The following is a 25100-nucleotide window of genomic DNA, read 5'->3' on the forward strand; positions in this document are numbered from 1 at the left end:
AACCTTCGGTAAAATAAATCAAGCTGTGTTTCAGGCTGCGTGGTTGCGTCGTCCTTCGTTCCCTTTTGTTTTTTCAGTCACGGGGTTTTCTTTAAGACATGTTCGACCATCACCAGCTAGCTTTCTCCTTAACTTTTAGTTCCGCAAACGTGTGATCTTTGAGCTGCACTGGTCGAGAAAATATTGCTCTAGAATCTTATCAAACATTTAGCTATCTGCACGCCACGTCAAGTGGTGGGGCGGGGAGGGCCAGCGACGCTGCTTTGAAGTAGGAAGGAACAAACTGAAGATAGCGATTAGTACGACAGTCCGATCTGCCGAGGCTGACTCAGTCAGACACAACCCGTGAATCGTGCTAGCACATTGTCCGGTGATTGCTTAGAACCTGTAATTGAGGGAATCACCGCGCGGTGCTAAACAAAAGAAGTAAGTGTCACCCATTTCTAATTGTAGTTTATTTAAGGCTATGGAAGCAATTTCTTCTCTATACCAACTATTCTATCTTGCCACCTAATCACTCATAAAGCAGCTGACGCGTTGGACTTGATTCGATACTGTTAAAATAATTCAGTGTCGTCCTTAATCTACATCGAGATTGGAGCGATTTGGCACAACGCAAAAACATAAACCCGCATATACAAGAGATGCTCGAGGTCATGGCTATCGTGTAAAATAATGAAACATGCCTCAGCCTGCCTTCGTTCAAGCTCACCACAAAAGAAAAACAGTATTCGCGGTGTGCCACGCCCTGCTGAAGTGTGCTTTTTTTACTTGGGATTGTATTTAGAAGGTATGTGGCTCTCATTTCAATGCATTTTATTTTATTTTATTTCATCATTGGATTGTATAAGATTATATGGGGCTCTCAGGATAAGAAGAAAAGAACAAGCAGATAGACAAGGTTCAAGAAGAGGAAAAAGTCATTAAAATCGTAGTTAGTAGTCCAGCAGTATCTCTATCTCTCTAATAATTAGGGTTCTGGTGATATTTAGACAGCGTGTAGTTGGTCAGCCATTTCAAAGTTTCGACGAGTCACTCGCTGTAGATAATAAATTTAGCCAGCGCAGTACAACCGCTAGCCTGGGGTCTTTAACGTGCACCACGCAGTTGTGATACACGACCGCACGCCAGTACGATCGATGCTCATCTAGATCGAAACGGGCAGGCGTGGGGATTGAGCCCAGGATCTCTGGGTTCTGCAGCGCGAGCTTTCGCTCCACGTACTCCGAGCCGGTGTGCGCTAGCCCCCTCGGCCACCAATCCCCCATCTCTCTCTCTCTCTCTTTCTTCTATGTCTGCTTTTGCGCTTTTTCGTCTTCCAAGTTCAAACTGGCACTATCCTAGTTATGCATATTCTAATACTGTTAAAAAAAAAAGATTAGTGTATGGAAACTAGTAGATGACTGCCTACCAAAAACCTCAGTACAACTTTTCACTACCTGGATTATGGAACTGGAAATCTAACTGGAGTTGTTTTGGAAACCTGAAATGCGGATCGCAGACAAAGAAATTATTTTTAAACCTGAAATCCAGACAGAATCTCGACAAGATTTGCAGTTCTATAATCCAGAGAGCAAAATATTATACTGGGTTTTTTTGGCAGGCTCCCAGCAGTAAACAAAAAATTTCAAGATAACTGCAAAAATAAATTGTGTCTATAACATATTCACACATATATAATGCTCTAGTAACACTACAACATTCAATACACTTTTGCAGGCTTCTAATATTTGAAATAAGTGTACCATAGGCTAAGGACTTATTCTATAACTGAAGCACTAATACTCTTTGAAACATTCGAGTGATAACAGGCCTTACGTAGCTCCTAACAACGTTGTTTTAAATTATAGACATGTAACGTCCTCTTTTTTAATGTGTCATAATCGAACCAGACGCCCTGCAAGTCCCAGTGCAAGCGCGTGCAGCCCGCGCCGCAGCACGTTTACATCTTGCTTGACAACACTTCTTCCCCTCTCACGGGGAGTAGTGAAATATATAATAGTAAACAAAAATTCGCAGAAAACATGCAGGGCACAATGTTTCTTAGAACACAACAAAAATAATTATGCAGAAATGATGCACAGCAAAATGTTCATCCACTGCTTAGGGCGAAAACCGCACCACGGGCTTCCGCGCTCGTGTACTTCGACGAACTGGGGTCTGCTGATGTATCACCGTAGTCGAGGCTGTGGTGTCAGCAGCGTCCGGAGTGACTGCGAGGCCAGTAGTTGCACTGGACTGGGCGGGTTGGTGCATATCGTCCCCGGAAATCACAGTTGAATGTGTGCCCACATCCGGAAAGATTTCCGTCGTCGAGGGTGTAGTGTCAACAGCATTCGTGCCTACAGGGGGCTGGTCGACACTTAGTGTGCATGGACAAGCTGTTGATGGGAGTTCCGCACTACCAGTAAAACTGTGGGGTCTTGGTGATACGCAGAAATGATCGTGGTGCCTTGCCCACACTCTGCCATCTGGCAGTTCCACCGTCGATGCAAATCCCTGGTCAGACTCTACAGTAGCCGGCACACACTTAGGGCCGGTCGGAAATTCCGAGCAAAGACTGGTGTTCCGGGCTTAATATCCGTGACCCTAGTGTACGGTCCATTTTTGCGCACGTCCTGCTGGAGCTGTTTTAGGTTCACTATGGTCCGAAGATCGGGTCGCAGCAAGCCCAGCGCAGTCTTGAGCTTCCGACCCATCAAAATTTCAGCAGGACTACAGCCCGTCACTCCATACGGCGTCGTCCTGTATGACAGCAGCAGTCTGGCTATTTGCGTATGAAGGTCCCCTGATCCGGCCCTCTTCAACTTCTGCTTAATCGTCTGCACTGCTCGCTCGGCCGCTCCATTGGACGCGGGATGATACGGGGGCACCAGCACTTGTCTTATGCCATTCTTCCGTAAGAATGTCTTGAATTCTTCGCTCACGAATGCCGGGCCATTGTCTGATACAACTACATCCGGCAGCCCCTGAATAGCAAACATCTTCCGCAGACAATCAACTGTCACAGACGTCGAGCATGTGCTTACTGGAAATACCTCGATCCATTTGGAATAAGCGTCGACGGCAATCACCAGGTAGGTGTTTCTTAGGGGTCCAGCAAAGTCTACATGCAGTCGAGACCACGGCCTTTCCGGAAATGGCCTGGCCCCACTGGTACCGATCTTGGCGCTCGCTGATGTTCTTGAAAGGTACGGAATGCCTCCACTGCTGCCTTGATGTCCTCATCCAGAGCTGGCCACCATACATGGCTCCGGGCCACTGCTTTCATCTTGGAGACTCCTGGATGACTCTCATGTTGCAACTGGAGCACAACTGCCTGTAAAGACGTGGGGACTACCACTCAGCCTTCCAAGTAAAACACAATCACTCTGAACGCTCCTCTTGAAACCATGCTTCGTATGGCTTCCACGGATGTCCACAGGGCGGCCTTTGACCAGCCCACAGTGCTGCTCGCAGTTGTGACAAGCACGGATCTCTGCTCGTAGCTGCTGCAACCGTTTGGGCTGACAATACTCTTGGGTAGCATCCTTGAAGCATGAACACCTCTGAGGGGCACTCGACCTGAAACTCGCTTGTAGGTAAGGGCAGCCCACTCAGTCCGTCTGCGTGAGGAATTTGTCCTCCAGGCCTGTACTTCAAGGTGTAATTATACCCCGACAAGAACAATGCCCAGCGTAAGATGCGTGGCGAACATGACTCGGGAATGGGCTTCTCAGCTGCCAGCAGCCCCAGTAGTGGTTTATGGTCAGTGGCCGCCTCAAACGAACGCCCCCAAAGATACTGCTTGAAACGCGTCACTCAAAACAGCATAGCAAGCGCCTCCTTGTGAAGCTGGCAGTAGTTTCGCTCGGCAGCAACCAGGCTCCGCGACGCAAATGCGATAGGTCGCTCTTCTCCCGACGCCTCCTTCTGTGCAAGAACAGCACTGAGACCGTACGGAGATGCGTCCGTGACCAACACAGTTGTCTTCTTTGGGTCGAAATGGGCCAACGTTTCTGCTGATGCCAGTAAGGACTTACTCTGGGAGAAAGCCTCCTCTTCAGATGACGTCCAGGTCCATGGTACGTCCGAAACCAGCAGACGATTCAGCGGGTGCAGTAGTGCAGAAAGTCGGGGAATAAACTTGTGATAAAAGTAATAAGGCCCAGGTAGCTTTGAAGGCTTTTGACGTCCTGCGGTCTCGAGGCCAAGACTACTGCCTCGACATTCTTAGGGCTGGGATGCGGATGCAACCCATTGCGCGTAAAAATATGCCCCAAATACTCCACACGCTCCTTCATGAACTCGCACTTGGTTAGCTTCAAGCGAAGGCCTGCCTCCTAAAGGCGCTCGAGGACCCGGCATGCATTATTCCAGTAATCTTCGTCACTTGCGCCGGTCACAAGAATGTCACCGAAATAGACCGCCACGTGCGGCAGATCGCAGGAGATTGTCCATTTCTTGCTGGAACAAGGCGGGGGCGGACACCACGCCAAACAGAAGCCTTGTAAACGTGAACGGGCCTTTCAGAGTGTTGATCGTGACCAATTCTTGTGACTGTGCATCCAGCTGGACTTGTTGATACGCGTCCTTTAAGTCGAGCTTGGTGAACTTCACCCCGTTAGTCAGTTTCGCAAACAGCTATTCAATCCTAGGAATTGGATAGGTTTCGCTGACCGTCGCTGGATTGATGGTGATCTTGAAGTCGCCACAAAGGCGTACGCGGCCATCTTGCTTGACAACAGGAACTACGGGTGCAGCCCACTGCGGCGTCTTGACAGGGCGTATGATGCCTTCGCGCTGCATATGCTGAAGTTCCTCTACTACTGACTCGGAGTGCGAATGGCACTGATCGTGCATTAAAAAATTTCGGTCTTGACCCTTCCTTCAAGATGATCTTTGCCGACACACCCTGCATTGTTCCAAGCGTATCTGAAAAAACTTCGCTGAATTGTTCGACTAGGCTTGTGACAGAACGGACCGCATTCACCCCCTCAGGCTTCGAAATAGTAATCTTGAATGCTTCCATCCAGCCTCTGCCCAGCAGTGTAGGACATGTCCCCTTCACCACAAACAACGGCAGTGTCGACTCGCGTGTTACCACCTTGGCTGCTGCAGTAATCTTCCCCAGAACCGATGAGATCTCTCCCGAATAGCTCTTCAGTCTCACTTCGGAGTGTTCTAACGGCGTTCTAGGAAACAGTGCATTGAACTTTTGCTCACCGATGATGGAAACGGTGGCGCCGGTATCCAGCTCCATGACTAGTGGCACGTCGTTCACGATGGCCTTAATCTGCAAGGGCCCGGGTCCCGTTGTTCGCAGCGACCACATGGCGCACTCGTCTACCTCGGGTTGTGTTTCCTGGAGGTCGTCCATTTGGTGCACAGAGCGAGAGTTCATTCGATTCTTTGTGCCAGTCGGTGTCGCTCTGCAGGCCCTTCAATGTGCCCCTGACGTCCACACTTGAAACAGATGCTTGCCCGGTGGCGACACCGGGACGTTTGATGCTTATCTTCACACGGATCACAGCCACGCTCGACTGCGTTAGCCGCATTCCGTCTGGGAGGTTCCACAGAGTTGGTGGGCTCCACTGCGCCCGCTGACTCAGCCTGAGGACAGAGCGTGTTGGCGTCTTTTCTTGTGGCTTCCATTGCAATGACCAGTTGCTTGGCAGACTCAAGGTTCAGCTTTGACGATTCCAATAAGCGTGTCTGCATTCCCGTGTCGTTGATACCGGACACTATCTGGTCCCTCATCATGCGGTCGCGCGTGGTGCTAAAGTCGCAGTCATCTACCAACTTGTTTAGCGCTGCTACATAGTCACTGACACCCTCGCCTTCGTGCCGTCGCCTTGAGAAGAATTTGAAGCTTGCAACAACTTCCGATACCCTGGCTTAAAATGGGCATTGAGAGCTGCGAAGATTTCGGTGAGCGTCGCCTGCCCTGGTTTCGTTGGCGCGAGCAGACTTCGTAACAGTAAGTATGTTGCTGTCCCGCAGCTTGTCAGAAATACGGCCGATTTCTTTTCCTCGGCAACATCGTTGGCCATGAAGTACAGGAGAACACGCTCCTGGTATTCTGCAAACTCAGTTGTATTTGCATCAAACGCTTCCAGCTTCCCGATGGCCGGCATCTTGTCAGGTACCTCTCCTCGATATCTTCGTCGCGGCAGAGCGTCAATATATTAGTTTATCTCTCGTCGCCAGTTGCCATAATCCAACCAGACGCCATGCCAGTCCCAGTGCAAGTGCGTGCAGCCCGCGCTGCCAGCACGTTTACTTCTTCCTTCACAACAGGCACATGCAGTTGCATATGTTTTCTAACATATTAGGAAAAGCAGTCATTCGATAGTCGATATTTTGTTTATCATAATTCATTCGTACGTCCCGGCGTCTGTTATTTAGGCTGTCTGATAGAGTAAGCTGGTAGAGTAATAAAGGTACTTTCCATATTGCTGCTCTAAAATTCATTAGGATAGCAAGAACTGTCGTATAAAGAGATTTTATTTTGAGGCATACAAAGCTCATAATATTTCCAACTGAATTGATCAACGGGAATGGCAGTGTGCTAGTTCTCTAGTTCTATTAAACAAAATGCCAACACGTTGGTGGGTGTTGCCATTTATTTCTTGTTAAGGGCCCAAAATAGTCCTACAGACAAATGAAAGCTAAATGTGTTACTTGGAAGACTGAGTGTTTGCAAAGCACAAAGAGCGTGAGGTTTTTTTTCTATAAAATATCTTTGTCTCCTCCCCCCTTACGTTGGTCCGCGACATTTTGGGCGTGTGTTATCTGACCCTACACTCAAAGAAATTTGAGACCAGGTCTGTTCTACAGCCTTTATTTCAAACAATTAAATGTCTTGTAAGCACTTCGGTGCAAATATCACTGCCCAATCCTTATGCCTTTTTAAGTTTACTATATGTGATCTTCGGTATCCTTTAAAATTCTTTTCGAGCTGCCCTATAACTGTGGTTCCTTAGGCTGACTTGGAAAGCACCTTTTTTATCCGCACATAACTTGAAACTGCTTCTGCAAACCAAATAACTTGAAGCGAAGAGGTGTGCTTACACAGGAACGTTTCAAGGACTATGAAAACAATAACATGAATTTGAGAACAAGGTCAACATGATTATTGCACAAACTGACCTCAGCTTTTCCTAAAAAAAATAGTTCGACTACTTTTTTAGAAAAAACTCCAAAATTTCAAACACATAAATGAATTACTTGCTGTAACTTAGATGAGACTGAAGATCAACAACGAAAACAAAATAAATTTGTTCATAATGTTTACATATTCTATGCACAACGAAGACTCCGAAATAGAGAAGTTGTTTCACTTTGCTTCAATGACTGCTTTGCTTCAATGATTTTGACTCAATGAAGATAACCTGTCAAACTGTCGGATTTGCCTAATATTAGGAAAGTGTTTCAAGCCTTGAACCAACTGTAGTGCTGCTTGGTTCGCAATAGCAGAAAAATGTCTATAAACTGCAAATAAAAATCGTTAAACGCTGAAACGGTGCTTATCTCCTATTTTACCCTTAATTGGCCAAAACAAGCAGATTTTACTAAAAAATGGCCAATCCGTAAAGTTTTAAGGAATAGCGTTTAGTGCAAGGACACACCAAGGAATCGAGATATCTGCCCTATTAGCTGAGAACACCAATTACACAACTTATTTCCCGTATACCAAGGGTTGTCACCTAAATGAACTAATTATTTCCCCAGCTTCCGGAATGAAGGCCCCGATAAAAGACGGCGTCATCTCTTCCCTCTTTCCGGCCTGCGAAATACCGTGCTGCTCCTTCTACGATCTGGCCAAGGAACAGCTTCGAGCCTTCCCCGATAACATTGTCCTGGTAAGTGTGCAATTTGTTTCACCTCAGTTTCGCTGATATCATAAACCTTTATCAGGATACGGTTTTTCTTTGTGGGCGGAAGCTTAGTTTCAGTTGAATGCAGAAAATAACGATTTCGCAAAAAGTATAGGCTGTTTACAAAGTATTTTCATAAGATGTAGATCTGAATTTTTTGTGATTACGTTCAGCAAACAATAAAAAATTTACTTATAACACCGAAGTCTATCAGACGTAAAGCACCATGAAAAACTTTCATATTCACGGCTCCTAAATCATCATGAATTTCAAAAATATTCCTCAATGTCATTTTATTTTGCATATTACCGATATCGTAATTTTCCAAAATGGCATCCTTCTGTTATATAAATATTTATTTCACAAAGGGCACCTTTGTTCCCCACCAAAATAATCCAAAATGTAATTCGTCTATAATATCCAAGCAAGGTCAAGATCACATGGAATGAAGAGAAGCCCTAACTCTTACTCCCTTTCCCTTATCTTGCCATCTTCTAAGTAATGAGGGAAGTGTCCTGCTTTAGCTTCAATACACAAGGGGTACAGATGATCCATCAATTGTCTTCGGGTTTGTATTCCGCAGACATCACACAAGAAGGGATAAAAGGGCAAATGACTCCTTTATCCGGAAAGTTGATCAAATCATTGCTCGGTAAGCGCCGGTCTTGTTTATTTTTTGGAGAAAGTAAATCAAGAAAAGACAGTAGTGAAGCTCTCGGTGAACTCTGTGACCCATTGGGCTATCTGTTGCTGTTTCTTGAACATGATGGAAACCGGAGTCTGGTGCTGTAAAACAAAAATGTAAAAGAATTAAGACAAAAAAAAAATTGGAAACGTCTCAAACTCAGCTACAACGCGGTCATTACAATCACCAGAAGCAACAAAACCCCACTGTTGAGTCCTTGATACGTAAGAACGCAACTTTATTAGAGTATATATTCAGCCCGTGTGGCTGGCCGGGATTACATTGTGGAGGGTCGCTCCAACGCTCAGCGGGGACGCGCGCGGTCTCGCGGGGCGCAGAGTCCGGAGGCGCGCGAGGCACGCGAAAACGAAACCTGACACGCGCCCGGTTCGGTGCTCTCCGGACGCGTTGTTCCATCTGGTGCAACGTGGGGGAACCTCAATATACGCGACTCCTCGGCATAGGTCGGCATTTTAAGCTGTCCTCACTCAAACGCATGATCACCATTTTTTCCTCAATCAGAACTCACGCCCACTCACGATCACGATTTATTCAAAATAGGATCATCTCCCGGACTCACCCTCACGGTTCAACGCAAAACCAAAACTCACTCGCCGTCATCATCACGGTCGTCACGCTCACAGATCATCACGGTCATCACGCTCACAGGTTATCACGAATCATCAGACTCACAGGTCATCACACCCACAGTTCCTCACGGTCCTCACACTCACAGGTCTTCACACTCACAGATCCTCACGGTCCTCATACTCACAGGTCATCACGGTCCTCACGGCACTCACTCTCAGCTCCTCACGGTCCTCACACTCACAGGTTACCATGCTCATCACACTCACAGGTCCTCACACTCACAGCTCCTCACGGTCCTCACACTCGCAGGTCCTCGCGGTCCTCACACTCACACAGGTCCTCACGGTCCTCTCACAGGTCTTCACGCCCATCACACTCACAGGTCATCACGCTTGCCGGTTGCTCTCTTTGTGCTTTTCTTTTGTTTCTCTCAAGCCTTTGGTTTGTCTTCGCGTGAGTCGCCACTTCTGAGCCACTAATCCAATTTGAAAGAAATGTACTATGTTAATATTTATGCTCCGCACATTTCTTCCAAATTTCGTAAACCTGGATGAATTACGAAAGAAACTAAATGCAAGCTGACGAAAGTGCGTTTAACTTTCGCCTGCTGACAAGGGCGGCGGAAAAACAGAAACGCGCCTTCCAACAGGTTACACAGACAATGTCGCAGTGATTAGAACATCGCCTCGCTGTGCATACCTCGCTCATTCGTACACAGATAAACAATTACCACATATATCACCTCCGTTTCTTTTTTTTTTTTTGTGCCACCCACAGGTATTTCTACGGAAGTTTATGCAGAATGTATATATAGTAAACATATGGCATCGACACATTTTTGTGTGTGTGTGTGGGGGGGGGGGGGGAAGGGGGGGGGGGAAACGCTTATATTAGGTAGGGTGGTTTCACGTGACGACGGTTTGAAATCTCACCATAATCCCTGTTGACAGTGGTGTCTGTCAGTCATATGCTATTCTATGAACAGAGGCCGCGGTGGCCGAGTTTTCTTCTCACTCGAGTTGCTTCTGCTTTTGTTGATCGACCGTGCTTGCCGGAGTAGGCTGCGATTTAGGGAGAATCATCGGCCGGCATTGTTTTTCAGTCATCTTGGCCTTTATAAAATACTGTCAGCATTTATTATCCTGATACATGCAGCCGTCCTTGAATTGATTTCGTTTGGGTTGGTTTGACTTTGGCATGACTTTGCTTGGTTTTTTTGGAGTGGTTTGGGGGTTTGCGGCCGTCCCCATGTGGTTTTTTGTCGCGCTCTCGATCATGTAGGGCGCGCCACTTTTCATGTGGCAAGCCGCGTCATTCTTGACGCGCAGTTTTATAATGGGCAATCAGTTTGTCGAACAAGGTTTCATAGACAGATTGTTTCATCGACACTGCGATGTTTTATCGGCAGATCGTTTCTTCGACATTTGTTTCATCGATGGGTCATCCGAAGATCGTTTCTTCGACATTCGATGCTCGACAGAGCTTATTACTCAGCCACCATATTACTACATTTCGTCGGCACTTTTTTTTGTTCGTTTTGTTTTACTCGTACGTCTAGACGACATTTCTCTTTCTCTCTTTCATCGACGCGGCGTTGGCTCCTCGAAGTCATGCGTTCTTCGCGTGTTCGCAGCGCACTACGGTGTCCGCTTCGGACAGGGCGCAGGTGGCGCAAGCGCAAATGCTCCTCACTCTTTGTACGCATGCAGTGCAGTGTGCTGTGCGTGGTGTTGGCTGTGCGCTTAATTCGCTTACGTTGCTGGAGTGGTGCGTGCGGCGCGGCGGCCTTTTGCACAAGTATGGCCGTTTGGCCGCGTGCTCGGCCTGTCTAGCGGATATCTGTTTACGTAAGGGGCGTGCCCTATAGGGGGGGGGGGGGGGTGCTGAGGCTAGGCGCTCGGCTGCCAAACGGTCGGACGTAATTGTTGCTTTCTGTCGTGCTTTTGGCCGCGTGCACACTTGACGCTCGCGAGATGTTGAATTATTCCAAACTTTTTTCTAAAAGGAGTTTTTCTCGACGCAGTGGTGGCTTAGTATACCGCTCATTTTTTTCTTCTTTTTTTTTGTAGCATCATGTGAGACTTATTCCGTGCCCAGTTATGCACGCGAAATTCCAAAACTTACGTTTTGCATTCTCGTCTCGGAAGTGTTCCGAAATAGGTGGTGACGTAGAGGTTAATCTTTCGGTTTCGGTAGTCTTTAAAAGTCCAATGAACGAGGTATTTGCATTGTTATAAAGTCGGAGCATGGGGAGTTTGAGCGAATATAGGGGGCACTCCGATCGATCCAGCATGGCGGAAAAGAGGGGGATAGATTTGCGACGCCCGTAGACCGGTAGCGTATAAATTAAACGAAGCGTGCTGTTCTCTGTTCGTTTACGTATGCGAGACGATTATCGCTTCAACCAAGACCTACCGTGATGCTACAAATGAAGTGTTCAAGTCAGTCAAAGGCAAGATATCTTGCCATAGTCAAGATATGTGTGCAAGTGTTCGACGTGACCTCTCACGCTGGTGCAGTTGTCATCAAGTTGAACCGAATGTATGCGGGTCCAAAGAAAGGTACATATCAACAATGTTGGCGCGTTGAAACTATGACGCGTACTTTATCTAAAACTATATTTATCCTTGATGTTATACTGCGATCAGCTGGTCGCCGATCGTGCTGTTTTTATGCATAATCTAAACAAGCCCCGGAAGCGCCAATCTCATTTCGATGTGCTTGTGCATCCTTACAAGCCTCCTTTTGGCTCTTGTGGAAAGCTTTATTGTAATAGCAATAGTCTCATCGGCCGTTCTAGTTGTATGTACCACGGTGATATCTGCTGTGTGTGATCTGCAAAATAAACAAGTCTGTATTAAATGCCAGAAGGAGAACAAAAGTAAAGCTTTTTTAACTTTTTTTCTTTTTACAAAAGAGGGCAAAGCTTCTGAAACAAGAGCAACCTAAGCTGATATTTGAGTGTGCTCAAGAATGAATGGCAAAAGATGCTTATGCTAAGTGGTAGATGTATACAGTTAATTTTCTTTTGCCTCTACATAGTAATTTGAAAGATATGTATCAGCAGAAGGCACGTGTCCTTTTGAAAATGTATTTTATTAGGGCAAAAATAGGTTTTCATACACAACAGAAGAGTTAGTAACGCCATTTAATGCGAGGCCTGAATGGTTACATCATCTAAGCAACGTCAACGAAAATGTTTGTAGCCGCAGACCGATAAATTTATGTTTAGATAAAGTATGCGTCATAGTGTCAGCCTCAAACGCCAAACATTGCTGATATGTACCTTTCTTGATGACAACTGCACCAACGTGAGAGAGCCCACGTCGTCGAACACTTGCACCCATATCATGACTAGGGTATGGCAAGATTTCTTGCTTGAAGTGAAGATCATCTCGCTACGACTAGCTACGACCAGACACCGCAGCGATGCAGGCGTCGAAGGGGTGCACCGCAGTCAGTCGCCGTCACCCGACGCTGCTCGTTTGGCATTCACGGCTCTCCGCCTAGGTGCTTCGTTTGTACTTGGAACCAAGTGTTATTTTCTGTGCTTGTGTCTATGCTCAGTGACTGGATATGGTCCTCAAGAGAAGTTCTTCAGGCTCAATAGCATTCGCCGAAGAACTTGCGAAGAAGATGCCACCTAGGAAAAAAGCACGAAGACACAATTACTGCACCAGCTTGGTGGACTATGCACTGGTGGCGGAAACCAGGCCCTGCGGATTATACACCAAATGCAAACTATCTAAAAAAAAACATTTTTAGTCTCAAATTGGCTTTTGCGGAATAAACGCCTGGACACTGCCTGTTATTATGCATTGTATATTCACTAATGTTTGTTGCGGCTTGAGACTGCCTTCCTGTAATGATGCAGAGGGGTCAACTGAACCTTGAAATAAACATATTTAAGCACATCTAGACACGATGTTCCTTAAAGCCAGATGGTCAGGGAAAAGTGTGCCATTACCTAATTTGCCAACAGCGCACCAATGGTCACAATCAAAACTCACCGAGTCAATGGGAAGTTTTCCACCGCATTATCCCCATGTAATCACCCATTTGGTCCATTAAAAACCTTGAGGCTGTAGCCACCAGCACACACGTTCTGGATCTGGACAGCTTATGCTGTACACATGCATCATCACATGAGCATGTTTCTTATCAATCTTAAACATAAAACGCTAGTGATGCAACGAAATTCCCATATCATCACATTTTTAGCAAACTGAATGGTCCCACCTCTTAAACTTTTAGCTTTGGAAGTAAACCAGTTCACAATACCACCAGTGGCATACATCGTGCCAAGCATTACTGCCGCGTGTGGCAGCAAAATGTCTTAACTAGGGAAGCAAACCTAATCGATTGTGTTGATTAAAGCACCTAGATACGGAAGAAATTATCAACCAATCAAAGAAGGACCCTCGAAAGGGAAGTTTTCTCGCCGAACGAACATTACTTTTTATTGGGCGTTCCGCAATGTAAGGCCGAAGACATTCACTCCGTGATCGGTACAGAAGCATTTGCTTAGTAGTCGGTCGTGCGTGATAAAAACAACAAAAACAAAGGTGGATAAGAAACGCGATAGATTCGCCTTTGCACTGAGTACTTAAACTTAAAATCGTGTCAACATAAAGCGACTATGGCCCGCCATGCTAGCAGCTATCTAAAAATGTACCCGTGTAGTCGTCACACCCGTGCAGCAAACGAAAGCGTTGCTGCAAGCCCCTCCGCCGTCAACTTCGAGTCGCTGTTGAGTCTGAAGGACTGCTCTATGAGGTACATATCCAACCACTGAGCACATACAAAAGCACAGGAAATAATACTCGGTTCCAAGTACAAGCGAAGAATCCGGGGCGGAAAGCCCTGAATGCAAAACGATCTGCGTCGGGCGACGGCGACTGACTGTAGTACACAGGTTGCGCTCCTTCGACGTCTGCATCGCTGCGGCGGGTGGTCGTAGCTAGTCTTAGCAGATCGTGTCAGCTCTGTTGCTCGTACCGGAACACTAGAGCCGCGTGATATTCTTGCTGCTGAAGTTTATAAGCCTATGTTCGCGGCCAATGCATTTGCACAAAGCCAACGCCCAGCAAACCTATACTCCTCTTTCACTTTCGGCAACCGGCCGCCAGGGCGGTGACATCGTCGCTGAAACTCCTCAATCGTCTACTTCGTCTTCTTTGCCATAGGGCATTTGAACGGTATTAGCGCACACGTATGAAGAAGAGAAGGGGGGGATCGGTGGCCGAGTTACGCTAGTGAGTTCTGAAGCCGCTGAGAAGCTCAACGCGGCAAAAGAACTGACGGTGAAGGGCAAAAAGTGCATGGTCATCGACCCGAACTCAAAAGACGTTAAGCTCAAGCTCCTCTGGCTTCCGTCGTACTTAGAAGATAAGAAGATTGCTGAAGCATTATCGCCATTTGGAACCGTGCGTAGCGTCTCGAAAGAAAAGTGGCACGTGCCAGGGATGGAAAACATGGAAACGCTGAACAGAGAGGTCTGTCTGACTCTTTATGACATGACGACATCGGAAGATATTCCCCATCTGCTCAGAGTTGCCGGCATACAGTCCCTTCTGGTCATGTCCGGGCGACCACCTTTGTGCCTGAGATGCAAGAAAGTTGGTCACATACGCAGGCAGTATCGCACCCCAAAGTGTGCGCGTTGCAACAGATTCGGACACGAAAGTGACGAGTGCTACTCCAGCTATGCAGCCGTGCTACGGGGCTCTGGCACAGAACCAGATGCCAACCAAGAGTTCATGGATATCTCCGAGGTCGTAGACGCCACTGGTGAGGTTCTCCCAACTCAAGCCGGGTCTGCAGAGGCCGGACCTCCTATTTCCGATAAGAACGAAGATCCAGCTGTCAAGGAAGTCTCGGAAACACCACAAGCCAGCTCGAAGACAGAGAAAGAAGGAAAAGACTTGCAGGAAAGCAAGGACCAAAATACCCCGCTACAACAGGAGTTAACTCATCAGCCTGCAGATCTTGCTGAGAAGCTGACGACGTCAGAAGGCAATGACGACCTACCGGACTCAATGGACGTGACCAAAAACAGTTCCAAGGACACTAACGACACCAAACGAAAACAAGATGCACCACCTGACACCACCACCGCGAGTAAGCGGAAACCTACCTTGCACCCAAGCTGCTAGTGTTTAAACCCAAATTCATAGCCCCTCTCCTCTCCCTCCCCTCCTCCTCCATCTCTCCCTCCCCCTTTCTCTCCTCCTTCCCTTCTAGATGATGGCCCTCGTTTTGCAACACTAAATGTTAGAGGCTTTAATTCTAGAAAAAAAACAATATCAACTGAAACGTTTACTTGAAGATAAGGAGGTTGACTTTCTGGCCGTACAGGAAACAAAGCTCTCAACAGATGAACAGGTAGAGTGTGCCCTGCAGCATTTTCTGTGTGACTATGAAGTATGTGTCAGTCACGCTGTTGGTTACTCTGGGGGCTGTTTACTGTTTATTAAGAAGTCTTTCCAGCTGTCTGAATTAATGGTCACCACAGACCTCTGTGGCCGCTTCATTATGTGCGACTTTCAAGTCTCTGACATAAGGTGGAGAATTATATGTATTTACGCTCCGCATGAGGTTAATAGCAGAATTGTATTTTTTAATAACCTGCGCCCATATTTAATATCAGATAGAATGTTAGTTCTTTTAGGAGATTTTAATTGTGTTTGCAACGGAGCAGATAGAACTCCATTTAAACCGCGAATTGACTAGAGCGCACGTCTACTGCTGGACATAGTTGACGAAGGAAATCTTTTTGATGTTGCCCCTTTCCAGCTGGAAGAAAACCACCTGCAATTTACACATTTTCAGAACTCCTCTCACGCGAGGTTAGACAGAATCTCCTGTTCTGTAGACCTAATTAACACTTTAAGTGGTTATGTAGTTGAACCAGTATTTTTCACAGACCACTGCATGGTGTTAGTAACTGTTGGGAAGAAACGAAGAAAAAAGAATATAAATTGGAAGTTATGGAAACTAAATGTTCAATTATTAAAAGATAAAGTCTTTGTAGCCAGTACGAAAGATCTAATCAAGCAAATAGGAGAAACAACCGAACATATATTTGTTAAATGGGAGCTCCTTAAACAAGAACTAAAACAGCTAGCAATTGAGAGAGATACTATTATTAAATTTCAGAAGGCTGAGACAGAAAAAACATTGCTTCGTAATTTGCGTGTTCTGGTAGAACTAGAATGCCGAAGTCCTGGGCAAGGTTTGGAAGATATAACTCGAACGAAAGCTGAGTTGGACAAATTTCATCACGAGCGTTATCAAGGCGCGGTTGTGCGCGCCCGTGCTGAAAAATTTTGCTTAGGAGAACAGCCAACGAAAAGGGCAATGGAGGAGGAGAAACGGTATGCAATATCTAAAGAAATCCATGAAATAGAACAGAACAGCTTTATCGTTACAGATAAAGAAACTATAGCACGTGTCTTTTTTGAACACTACCAAAATATGTTCGGCAATGGTCCTGCCTCGACAGATAACGAATATCTAGATAAACTAGTCTCTTTGTTGCCTCAATTAGAAAAAGAATGCAAACAAGAATTTGAGACCCCCTTCACCCTAGATGAAATAGAAAAAACATTGAATGCCCTTCCGAGAAGAAAAACGCCAGGACCAGACGGCATCCCTGCAGAATTTTATCAACTACAAAAAGACACTTTATGTCCCATACTGCTTGAGATTTTTCAAGAGGCCTACAAAACCAAGAGTCTTCCCCCCTCATTTTTGCGAACGCATACTATACTCATTCCCAAAACCGAGGACAAACACAAACTATTACAAGTGACCGGCTATCGGCCCATAACGTTATGTAATGTGGATTTTAAGATTTTTGCTAAACTCCTGACAAATAGATTACAAAGTGTCATTTGCGGTCTCGTTGGAGAACACCAGACTTGCGGGATTCGCGGACGGGCTATTCAAACAAATGTACACATTGCGAGAAGTGTGTTAGAGTGTGTGACCAACAGTAGTGAACAGATTGCAATGGTCCAAGTTGATCTGGCGAAAGCTTTCGACCGTGTCAGTCATCATGTTCTTTTCAAAATTTTGTCTCATATTGGTGTTGGTGATATTCTACTTCAAGGTGTACAAATGTCTTACACTAACTGTTCCACGCGCTTAGTTATAAATAACGAAGTCACAGCAAGTATCCCAGTCCGTTCCTCAGTTCGACAGGGCTGTCCCTTATCGCCTTTACTTTTTACTTGATATCTTGAACCCTTATGCCAAAGTATACTGAGAAGTGAGAAGCTTCAAGGCTTCACCCTGTGCAACACCGAAGTCAAAGTACTGGCGTATGCAGATGATGTCGCTTACTTCTGCAAAGACAAGCACAGTGTGTCCCATGCTATGGAACTCACACACAGGTTTTGCGAGGCCACTGGAGCCTCAGTGAACCTAGAAAAGTGCCGAGGTTTCTGGCATGGAGCTTGGGCCACGATGCCAGAACAATATGAAGGCATCCAGTGGAGTTGCACTCCGTGTGACTACCTAGGTGTGCCCTTGAGGCACTTCCGGAATAGCAAGTCCTACTGGTCCGGAATTGCGACTGGCTTGGAGAAACGAGCCAAGCACTGGTCCCATAAAAATTTGTCCATTTTTGCACGTTCGACAGTCTGCAACATTTTTTTAGCGGCGAAGTTGTGGTATGTCCTGCAAGTACTGCACTGTGCAAGGATAAATATACAGAACTTGCACAGGGTGTTTAGTGTTCTTGTCTGGAAGTCCTCCTGGGAACCCATGCGTCGTGACAACTTGTTTCGACGTGTATCAGAGGGGGGACTAGGCCTTCCTCATTTGTTTATTCACCAATTGGTTTCGCGATTTCTTTTCTTACGAGACCAGGAACATCCTTTTCTTCGAGATGTCATTCAGAACAAGCTGGGATGCTTTCTTGCGGACTTTATTGTATCCTCCACAGGATATTAAAGTAGTTGATGCTTATCACTTTCTGTCAGTAAGATTTTCAAGAGACTATCTGACGTCTGTAACACGTAAGAAGTTGACAAGAGATCTTGTATGTGACCTCTTTCCAATGCCAGTTTATCGCACTATGTTCGGCGATGGTCCTGACCAAGATGTACTACGCCGGGTGAAAAAAATGTGCATCCCCCCGGCGGCAAAAACTTTCTTTTTTAAACTGCACTGTTCGGTATTACCTACCAAAGTATGGCTGCAGGAAAAGGGCCTATATGTTCCGTGGTCAGTAAACTGCACATTATGTAAAATGCCCGAAACAGTCGAACACTTATTTATTCACTGCTGGGACGCGGTTTTCTTTTGGGACGTTTTGCAGCGCACACTAAAGAAAGACATTGATATTACAACTTACACGATTCGTTTTCTTCCTGTGTCATCTAAAGATACTTTTCCTTTCGATCTGGTGATGCTTGTAGCGTTATACAGCATGTGGAAATCACGCCTTGACATTAGAAATGAGAATTTGTACCCAAAGACTGTACGCTTACATTTCATTGACCTTGTAACCCGTATCAAAAGTGCGTATGACATTCAAGAAGTAGTTCCGGAATGGTTACCTTTGTTTAGTAGTCTCATAGATATCAAAGAATTTTGACTTAACAAATGACATTGAACCATGCCCGTGAACTGTGAATAAGTGGTTTATGTTTATCCTCCCATGCAATAAAGAAAAAAAAAAAAAAAAAAAGGGATCGGTGGCCGAGTGGGTTAAAGCGCACACCCAGCTCGACGCGCGTGGAGCGAAAGCTCGCGCTGCAGAACCCAGGGATCCTGGGTTCGAGCCCCACCCCTGCCCGTTTCGATCTGGATGAGCATCGTACCGGCGTGCGGTCGTGTATCATTACTGCGTGGTGCACGTTAAAGACCCCAGGCTAGCGGTTGTACCGCACTGGCTAAATTGCTCATCTACAGTGGGTAACAATGTCGCCATGTTCTGGCAGACTAAACTCCTGCTGTATAAACAACTAACGACTAATTTGTTTTTTTTTAAGAAGAGAAAACATTCTTCATACGTGTGCGCTAATACCGTTCAAATGTCTAACTACCACCTAGCCCACTTATCATCCCTTTTACGCCATAGGGCAGCTGACCGATTCTACGTGCGCGAGCTCTCGCTGGAAGCGTAATCCTATTTATATAGTGCTCATCCGTGTGTACTGTAGTGAATATTTCAGGCCCAACATATCAATAGTTTATTGTTATCAACCAGGAAAACGCAATATCTGTAAACACCCCCCGACAAAGAAAGAAAACGAGAGCGCGCCGTTCGCTTTGACCGACGTTGGCTTTGACCAATAGACCGATCTCACCAACCGTCTAGAGCGTGCGTGACGCAGCCATAGTTGTACTTCAAAGGAGCCAGCGGTAGTGCACGAGACGGCTCGTCTCGTGCACTACCGTGGCGTTTACCCTCGTGCGGAAAGACCACAGTTCCCGCAATTCATTGCGACATAGGAGGCATTGCGAAACTGGCGATGAAGTCGGTCTATTATCCCAAGCCCGGTTCACAAATCTGCGTTTCGAGCGACAGAAACGACAAAAACAACACGAACGACATGACAAAGGGGACGATTATGTTCGTATTACAGAGCGTGACAGATAATGCAATGAGCAGCTTTGTCAAGCAATCATGTGTCACGGTTGTCCCGGTGTCATGTCGTTCGTGTCGTTTCTGTCGTTCCTGTAGCTCGGAACGCAGATGTGTGAACCGGCCTTTACAAGCCTACTCTGATGGTGCGCTTGAACGTCACGGAAAATCGGTCTTCTCGCCTTTTCGAGGTGTCGCCACGGGTAGAAATACTAGCGGGGTATTAAGTGATTTGTTCGCCACAAGCCTCGGTACAAGTTATTACTCTGTCAACATTGTAAACATAGAAATAAAACAGCGCAAACAAACACAAGGACAAGTAGAAGGAGGGACACAGACACAGCGCTGACTCACGACTTACTTTCTTTCTCATCTTTTTAAAACATTTCAACATAAGAAAAAAAGAAATGAAAAATAAAAGAAGGAGAATCCAGCATGTAGGATATCGTCTCTGTCATATGCCATCTGAGGAATTTTTTACACAAACTAAACATTATATACCATTACAACAAAAAAAAAACAAATTAAAAAAAAAGCCAAAAACCACAGCGCGAGCCCTAATGCTCTGTGCGTACCTGTCTTGCACGCGGACTCTTGGTATGTCGGAACCCTTTCCTGGCTGCATGTAGGCACGCGCCTGTGGTTATAGGATCACTCCCATGGAAGCAGAAAGAAAGTGTTAAAGAGACGTGCCTAAACTCCGAAGAAACTCTTACTCTTCACTGTATAACGTCACTGACTCTGAACTGACGCATAGATCGGGACCGTGTTGTCGAATGTAAAACGCTTCATGAATTTCCCTTGCCATTTTTTGTGAATGTTTAGCCAAAATTTCAATGTCACTTAACCGAGGGGAACAACCACACCTATCACAATGAATGGCTAGGTGACCCGAAGGTGAAGACCTCAAAGACAGATAATGCTCCCGAGCTCGAACATTAATACATCTGCCCGTCTGCCCAATATACACTATCCCACATGAAAAGGGTATTTTATAAACGACCTCCACAGCACAAGCTACATATTTGATGCGATGGTTTATTCCACACCCTACACGCTGAAGTCCTGCTCTCTCAATGGACGCACACAAACGGGATAGCTTGGAAGGGGCTGAAAAGACTATGGGAACTCCGTATTTAACCGCCACTTTTTTGATCCTGTGGGAAAAACTGTGCAAATATGGTATTACCACCGGTCGAGAGGCAGGCTTTTGTCTAACATTGTCAAGTATGTTAAGGGGATTCCTGAATAATTTTAAAAGTGACTCCGCTACCCCCACTATGACAAGTTTCGGGAAACCCGCTTTTGTTAACCTATCTACTTGACACAGAAAGCTGTTGAAACTTCTGTGAACACAGGATTTCAATAAAGAAGCTCTCAAACATGATTTTGCAATAGCTCTTTTTACAACTTTTGAGTGCGTTGATTCATAGCTAAGGAGGGACTTTTTTGTTCTAGGCTCATAAGCCCAGCATAGGTGACTCGTTTCAAGACGAATGTTGAGGTCCAAAAATTGCAAAGCTTTTTTAGTTGGAACCTCATTCGTAAACCGCAGACCTCCAGAGCACTCCCGAAAGGTGTCTAATAACTCTGAGACCAAGTCAGCACTTCGTGAGCCCTGCTTAGGTTTAAACACCACCAGGTAATCGTCAACATACCTGAAGACTTTCAAAAAACGATCATCTAACCTTTCTGCAATAGCACAATCACAACCTGCTAGGTAGATGTCACTCAATATAGGAGCAACACTAGACCCAATGCAGATCCCGGATTTTTGCAGAAACGTGTTGCCCTCAAAAGAAATAAAAGTGGACTCTAAGTAAAAGCGGAGAAGATCCAAAAACTTTTCCACAGCAATACCAGTCGAATTCTGGAAGGCAACAGAACCGTTTAAGTCAATGCAAAGTTGAACCGCTTCAATGAGACCTCCATGAGGAATAGAGTAGAAAAGGTCTTCCACGTCAATTGAAACCAGATCACAAGATCCAGGGTTGTCATTGCTTAGATAATCTACCAATTCGTCAGAGTTTCGAACTAGAAAAGGATCAGTTAACTTCAAAGAAGATAGGTGATGCTGGAGATACTTCGAGACATGCAGCTGCCATGACTCTCTCTCTGTAACAATTGCCCTGAACGGCATAGTGTCCTTATGGGTCTTCACAGAGAAGAAAACCTCCAGATTGAGACCACGAGCCGCCTGGACAGACTTCCTGAGCCTTTCTAAACCAAGCTGCTTACAAAGTTGCTCAGCACGCGTCTTCACCTTGCTTAGTACCACATCTGGAACAGGTTTGAAATTTTTTGACACAGCTTGTGTAGACTTTTCCTTAAATATATGTTCTGGCACAACTACAAATCCTCCCTCCTTATCTGAAACCAGCAGCTTTAACTTACAGTGTTTGAAAAAAGAAACAATAGGGCCGAAATGAAATCGATGTACAGATTTCCTGGTGTCCCTACGTAAGCTTTCTACACAGTCTAGGATACACATGTCTTTTTTCTCAGCAACAGTCTTCTCAGCTATCCGTCTCACAAGGGAGAGCATCTCGGGGGGCTTCACGAGCGGCTCAGTAGCATACTTTGGGCCCTTATTCAACATGCTTGTGATAGAAGCAGGTGCAGTTGCATCACCTAAAAACACAACGCTATTCCCTGCAGGAGGCGGGTCTTTGTGTTTCTTAGGGAACGTGGAACGTAGATGCAGCCATAAGAACTCAGTAATACGTGAAGACTCCAATTGACACGCACGGAGTTTTCTCCTGGCGCTGTGTTCGTTAGTACACGTGTTATAACACCACACTTCTAAGCAGTCATGCAGAAGTCTGACTTGCCTCCAATGTTCCGAGCGGAGAATCTTGCATACGCGCTTGGCATGTCCAGATGACGGAGACGTCAATCCAAAAAGGCTTAATACCTCAGGGGGGTAATTGCCTTTCTTTGCAGCGTACCCATACTGCCTTGCTTTGCACGTAGAAACAGCGATGGCATTGACATAGAAGATGTCTTGATGTGGAAGATTGAAGGAACACATAAAAGGGCCCGATGTAAGAGAAAGGAACTGCAGTAATGTTTGGAGGTGGGCTAGTCGGTGATGCATTGTAAACATAGAAATAAAACAGCGCAAACAAACACAAGGACAAGTAGAAGGAGGGACACAGACACAGCGCTGACTCACGACTTACTTTCTTTCTCATCTTTTTAAAACATTTCAACATAAGAAAAAAAGAAATGAAAAATAAAAGAAGGAGAATCCAGCATGTAGGATATCCTCTCTGTCATATGCCATCTGAGGAATTTTTTACACAAACTAAACATTATATATCATTACAACAAAAAAAAACAAATTAAAAAAAAAGCCAAAAACCACAGCGCGAGCCCTAATGCTCTGTGCGTACCTGTCTTGCACGCGGACTCTTGGTATGTCGGAACCCTTTCCTGGCTGCATGTAGGCACGCGCCTGTGGTTATAGGATCACTCCCATGGAAGCAGAAAGAAAGTGTTAAAGAGACGTGCCTAAACTCCGAAGAAACTCGAACTCTTCAGTGTATAACGTCACTGACTCTGAACTGACGCATAGATCGGGACCGTGTTGTCGAATGTAAAACGCTTCATGAATTTCCCTTGCCATTTTTTGTGAATGTTTAGCCAAACCTAAGCAGGGCTCACGAAGTGCTGACTTGGTCTCAGAGTTATTAGACACCTTTCGGGAGTGCTCTGGAGGTCTGCGGTTTACGAATGAGGTTCCAACTAAAAAAGCTTTGCAATTTTTGGACCTCAACATTCGTCTTGAAACGAGTCACCTATGCTGGGCTTATGAGCCTAGAACAAAAAAGTCCCTCCTTAGCTATGAATCAACGCACTCAAAAGTTGTAAAAAGAGCTATTGCAAAATCATGTTTGAGAGCTTCTTTATTGAAATCCTGTGTTCACAGAAGTTTCAACAGCTTTCTGTGTCAAGTAGATAGGTTAACAAAAGCGGGTTTCCCGAAACTTGTCATAGTGGGGGTAGCGGAGTCACTTTTAAAATTATTCAGGAATCCCCTTAACATACTTGACAATGTTAGACAAAAGCCTGCCTCTCGACCGGTGGTAATACCATATTTGCACAGTTTTTCCCACAGGATCAAAAAAGTGGCGGTTAAATACGGAGTTCCCATAGTCTTTTCAGCCCCTTCCAAGCTATCCCGTTTGTGTGCGTCCATTGAGAGAGCAGGACTTCAGCGTGTAGGGTGTGGAATAAACCATCGCATCAAATATGTAGCTTGTACTGTGGGGGTCGTTTATAAAATACCCTTTTCATGTGGGAAAGTGTATATTGGGCAGACGGGCAGATGTATTAATGTTCGAGCTCGGGAGCATTATCTGTCTTTGATGTCTTCACCTTCGGGTCACCTAGCCATTCATTGTGATAGGTGTGGTTGTTCCCCTCGGTTAAGTGACATTGAAATTTTGGCTAAACATTCACAAAAAATGGCAAGGGAAATTCATGAAGCGTTTTACATTCGACAACACGGTCCCGATCTATGCGTCAGTTCAGAGTCAGTGACGTTATACAGTGAAGAGTTCGAGTTTCTTCGGAGTTTAGGCACGTCTCTTTAACACTTTCTTTCTGCTTCCATGGGAGTGATCCTATAACCACAGGCGCGTGCCTACATGCAGCCAGGAAAGGGTTCCGACATACCAAGAGTCCGCGTGCAAGACAGGTACGCACAGAGCATTAGGGCTCGCGCTGTGGTTTTTGGCTTTTTTTTAATTTGTTTTTTTTGTTGTAATGGTATATAATGTTTAGTTTGTGTAAAAAATTCCTCAGATGGCATATGACAGAGACGATATCCTACATGCTGGATTCTCCTTCTTTTATTTTTCATTTCTTTTTTTCTTATGTTGAAATGTTTTAAAAAGATGGGAAAGAAAGTAAGTCGTGAGTCAGCGCTGTGTCTGTGTCCCTCCTTCTACTTGTCCTTGTGTTTGTTTGCGCTGTTTTATTTCTATGTTTACAATGCATCACCGACTAGCCCACCTCCAAACATTACTCTGTCAACATTGCCTGAATCGGGTCCATATCACAAGAGCGAATGACATTTTAGCGAACGGCGACATTTGTGCGAATAGTCGTTTTAGCGAATAACGGGGGCGCGCGTTAACCCATCCGTCGCGCTGCGCTTTACGCCGCTTCGCGGCGACAGTCTGCGGCAACTCATTACAAAAATATGAACTCAGTTGGCCCACCCGAAAACGCCGCTTCGCGGCGTCCGACTATTCGCTAAAGTGTCGTTCGATGAAACGTGGGCGTTCGCTAAAACGTCATTCGATCAAGTGAGTGCCTCCCGCCTGAATCCTATTCTAATTGTAAAATAAAATATCGAAGG

At 45.6% G+C, this 25100-nt stretch overlaps 1 protein-coding gene across 1 annotated transcript in view; it reads left to right on the forward strand.

Annotated features, from left to right (window-relative positions):
* The first annotated feature begins 275 nt into the window (after window positions 1–275).
* LOC8052278 (4-coumarate--CoA ligase 1) overlaps window positions 276–25100 on the forward strand; it is a 111170-nt gene continuing 86345 nt past the window's right edge. The window contains exons 1-2 of the mRNA XM_029976686.3: window positions 276–426; window positions 7714–7844. Of these exons, the coding sequence (XP_029832546.2) occupies window positions 7722–7844 (123 nt within the window). The 5' untranslated portion in view covers window positions 276–426; window positions 7714–7721. The remainder of the gene's footprint in view (window positions 427–7713; window positions 7845–25100) is intronic.

Source organism: Ixodes scapularis, unplaced genomic scaffold (assembly GCF_016920785.2).
Source record: "Ixodes scapularis isolate PalLabHiFi unplaced genomic scaffold, ASM1692078v2 PGA_scaffold2__306_contigs__length_199485367, whole genome shotgun sequence".
Taxonomy (NCBI): domain Eukaryota; kingdom Metazoa; phylum Arthropoda; class Arachnida; order Ixodida; family Ixodidae; genus Ixodes; species Ixodes scapularis.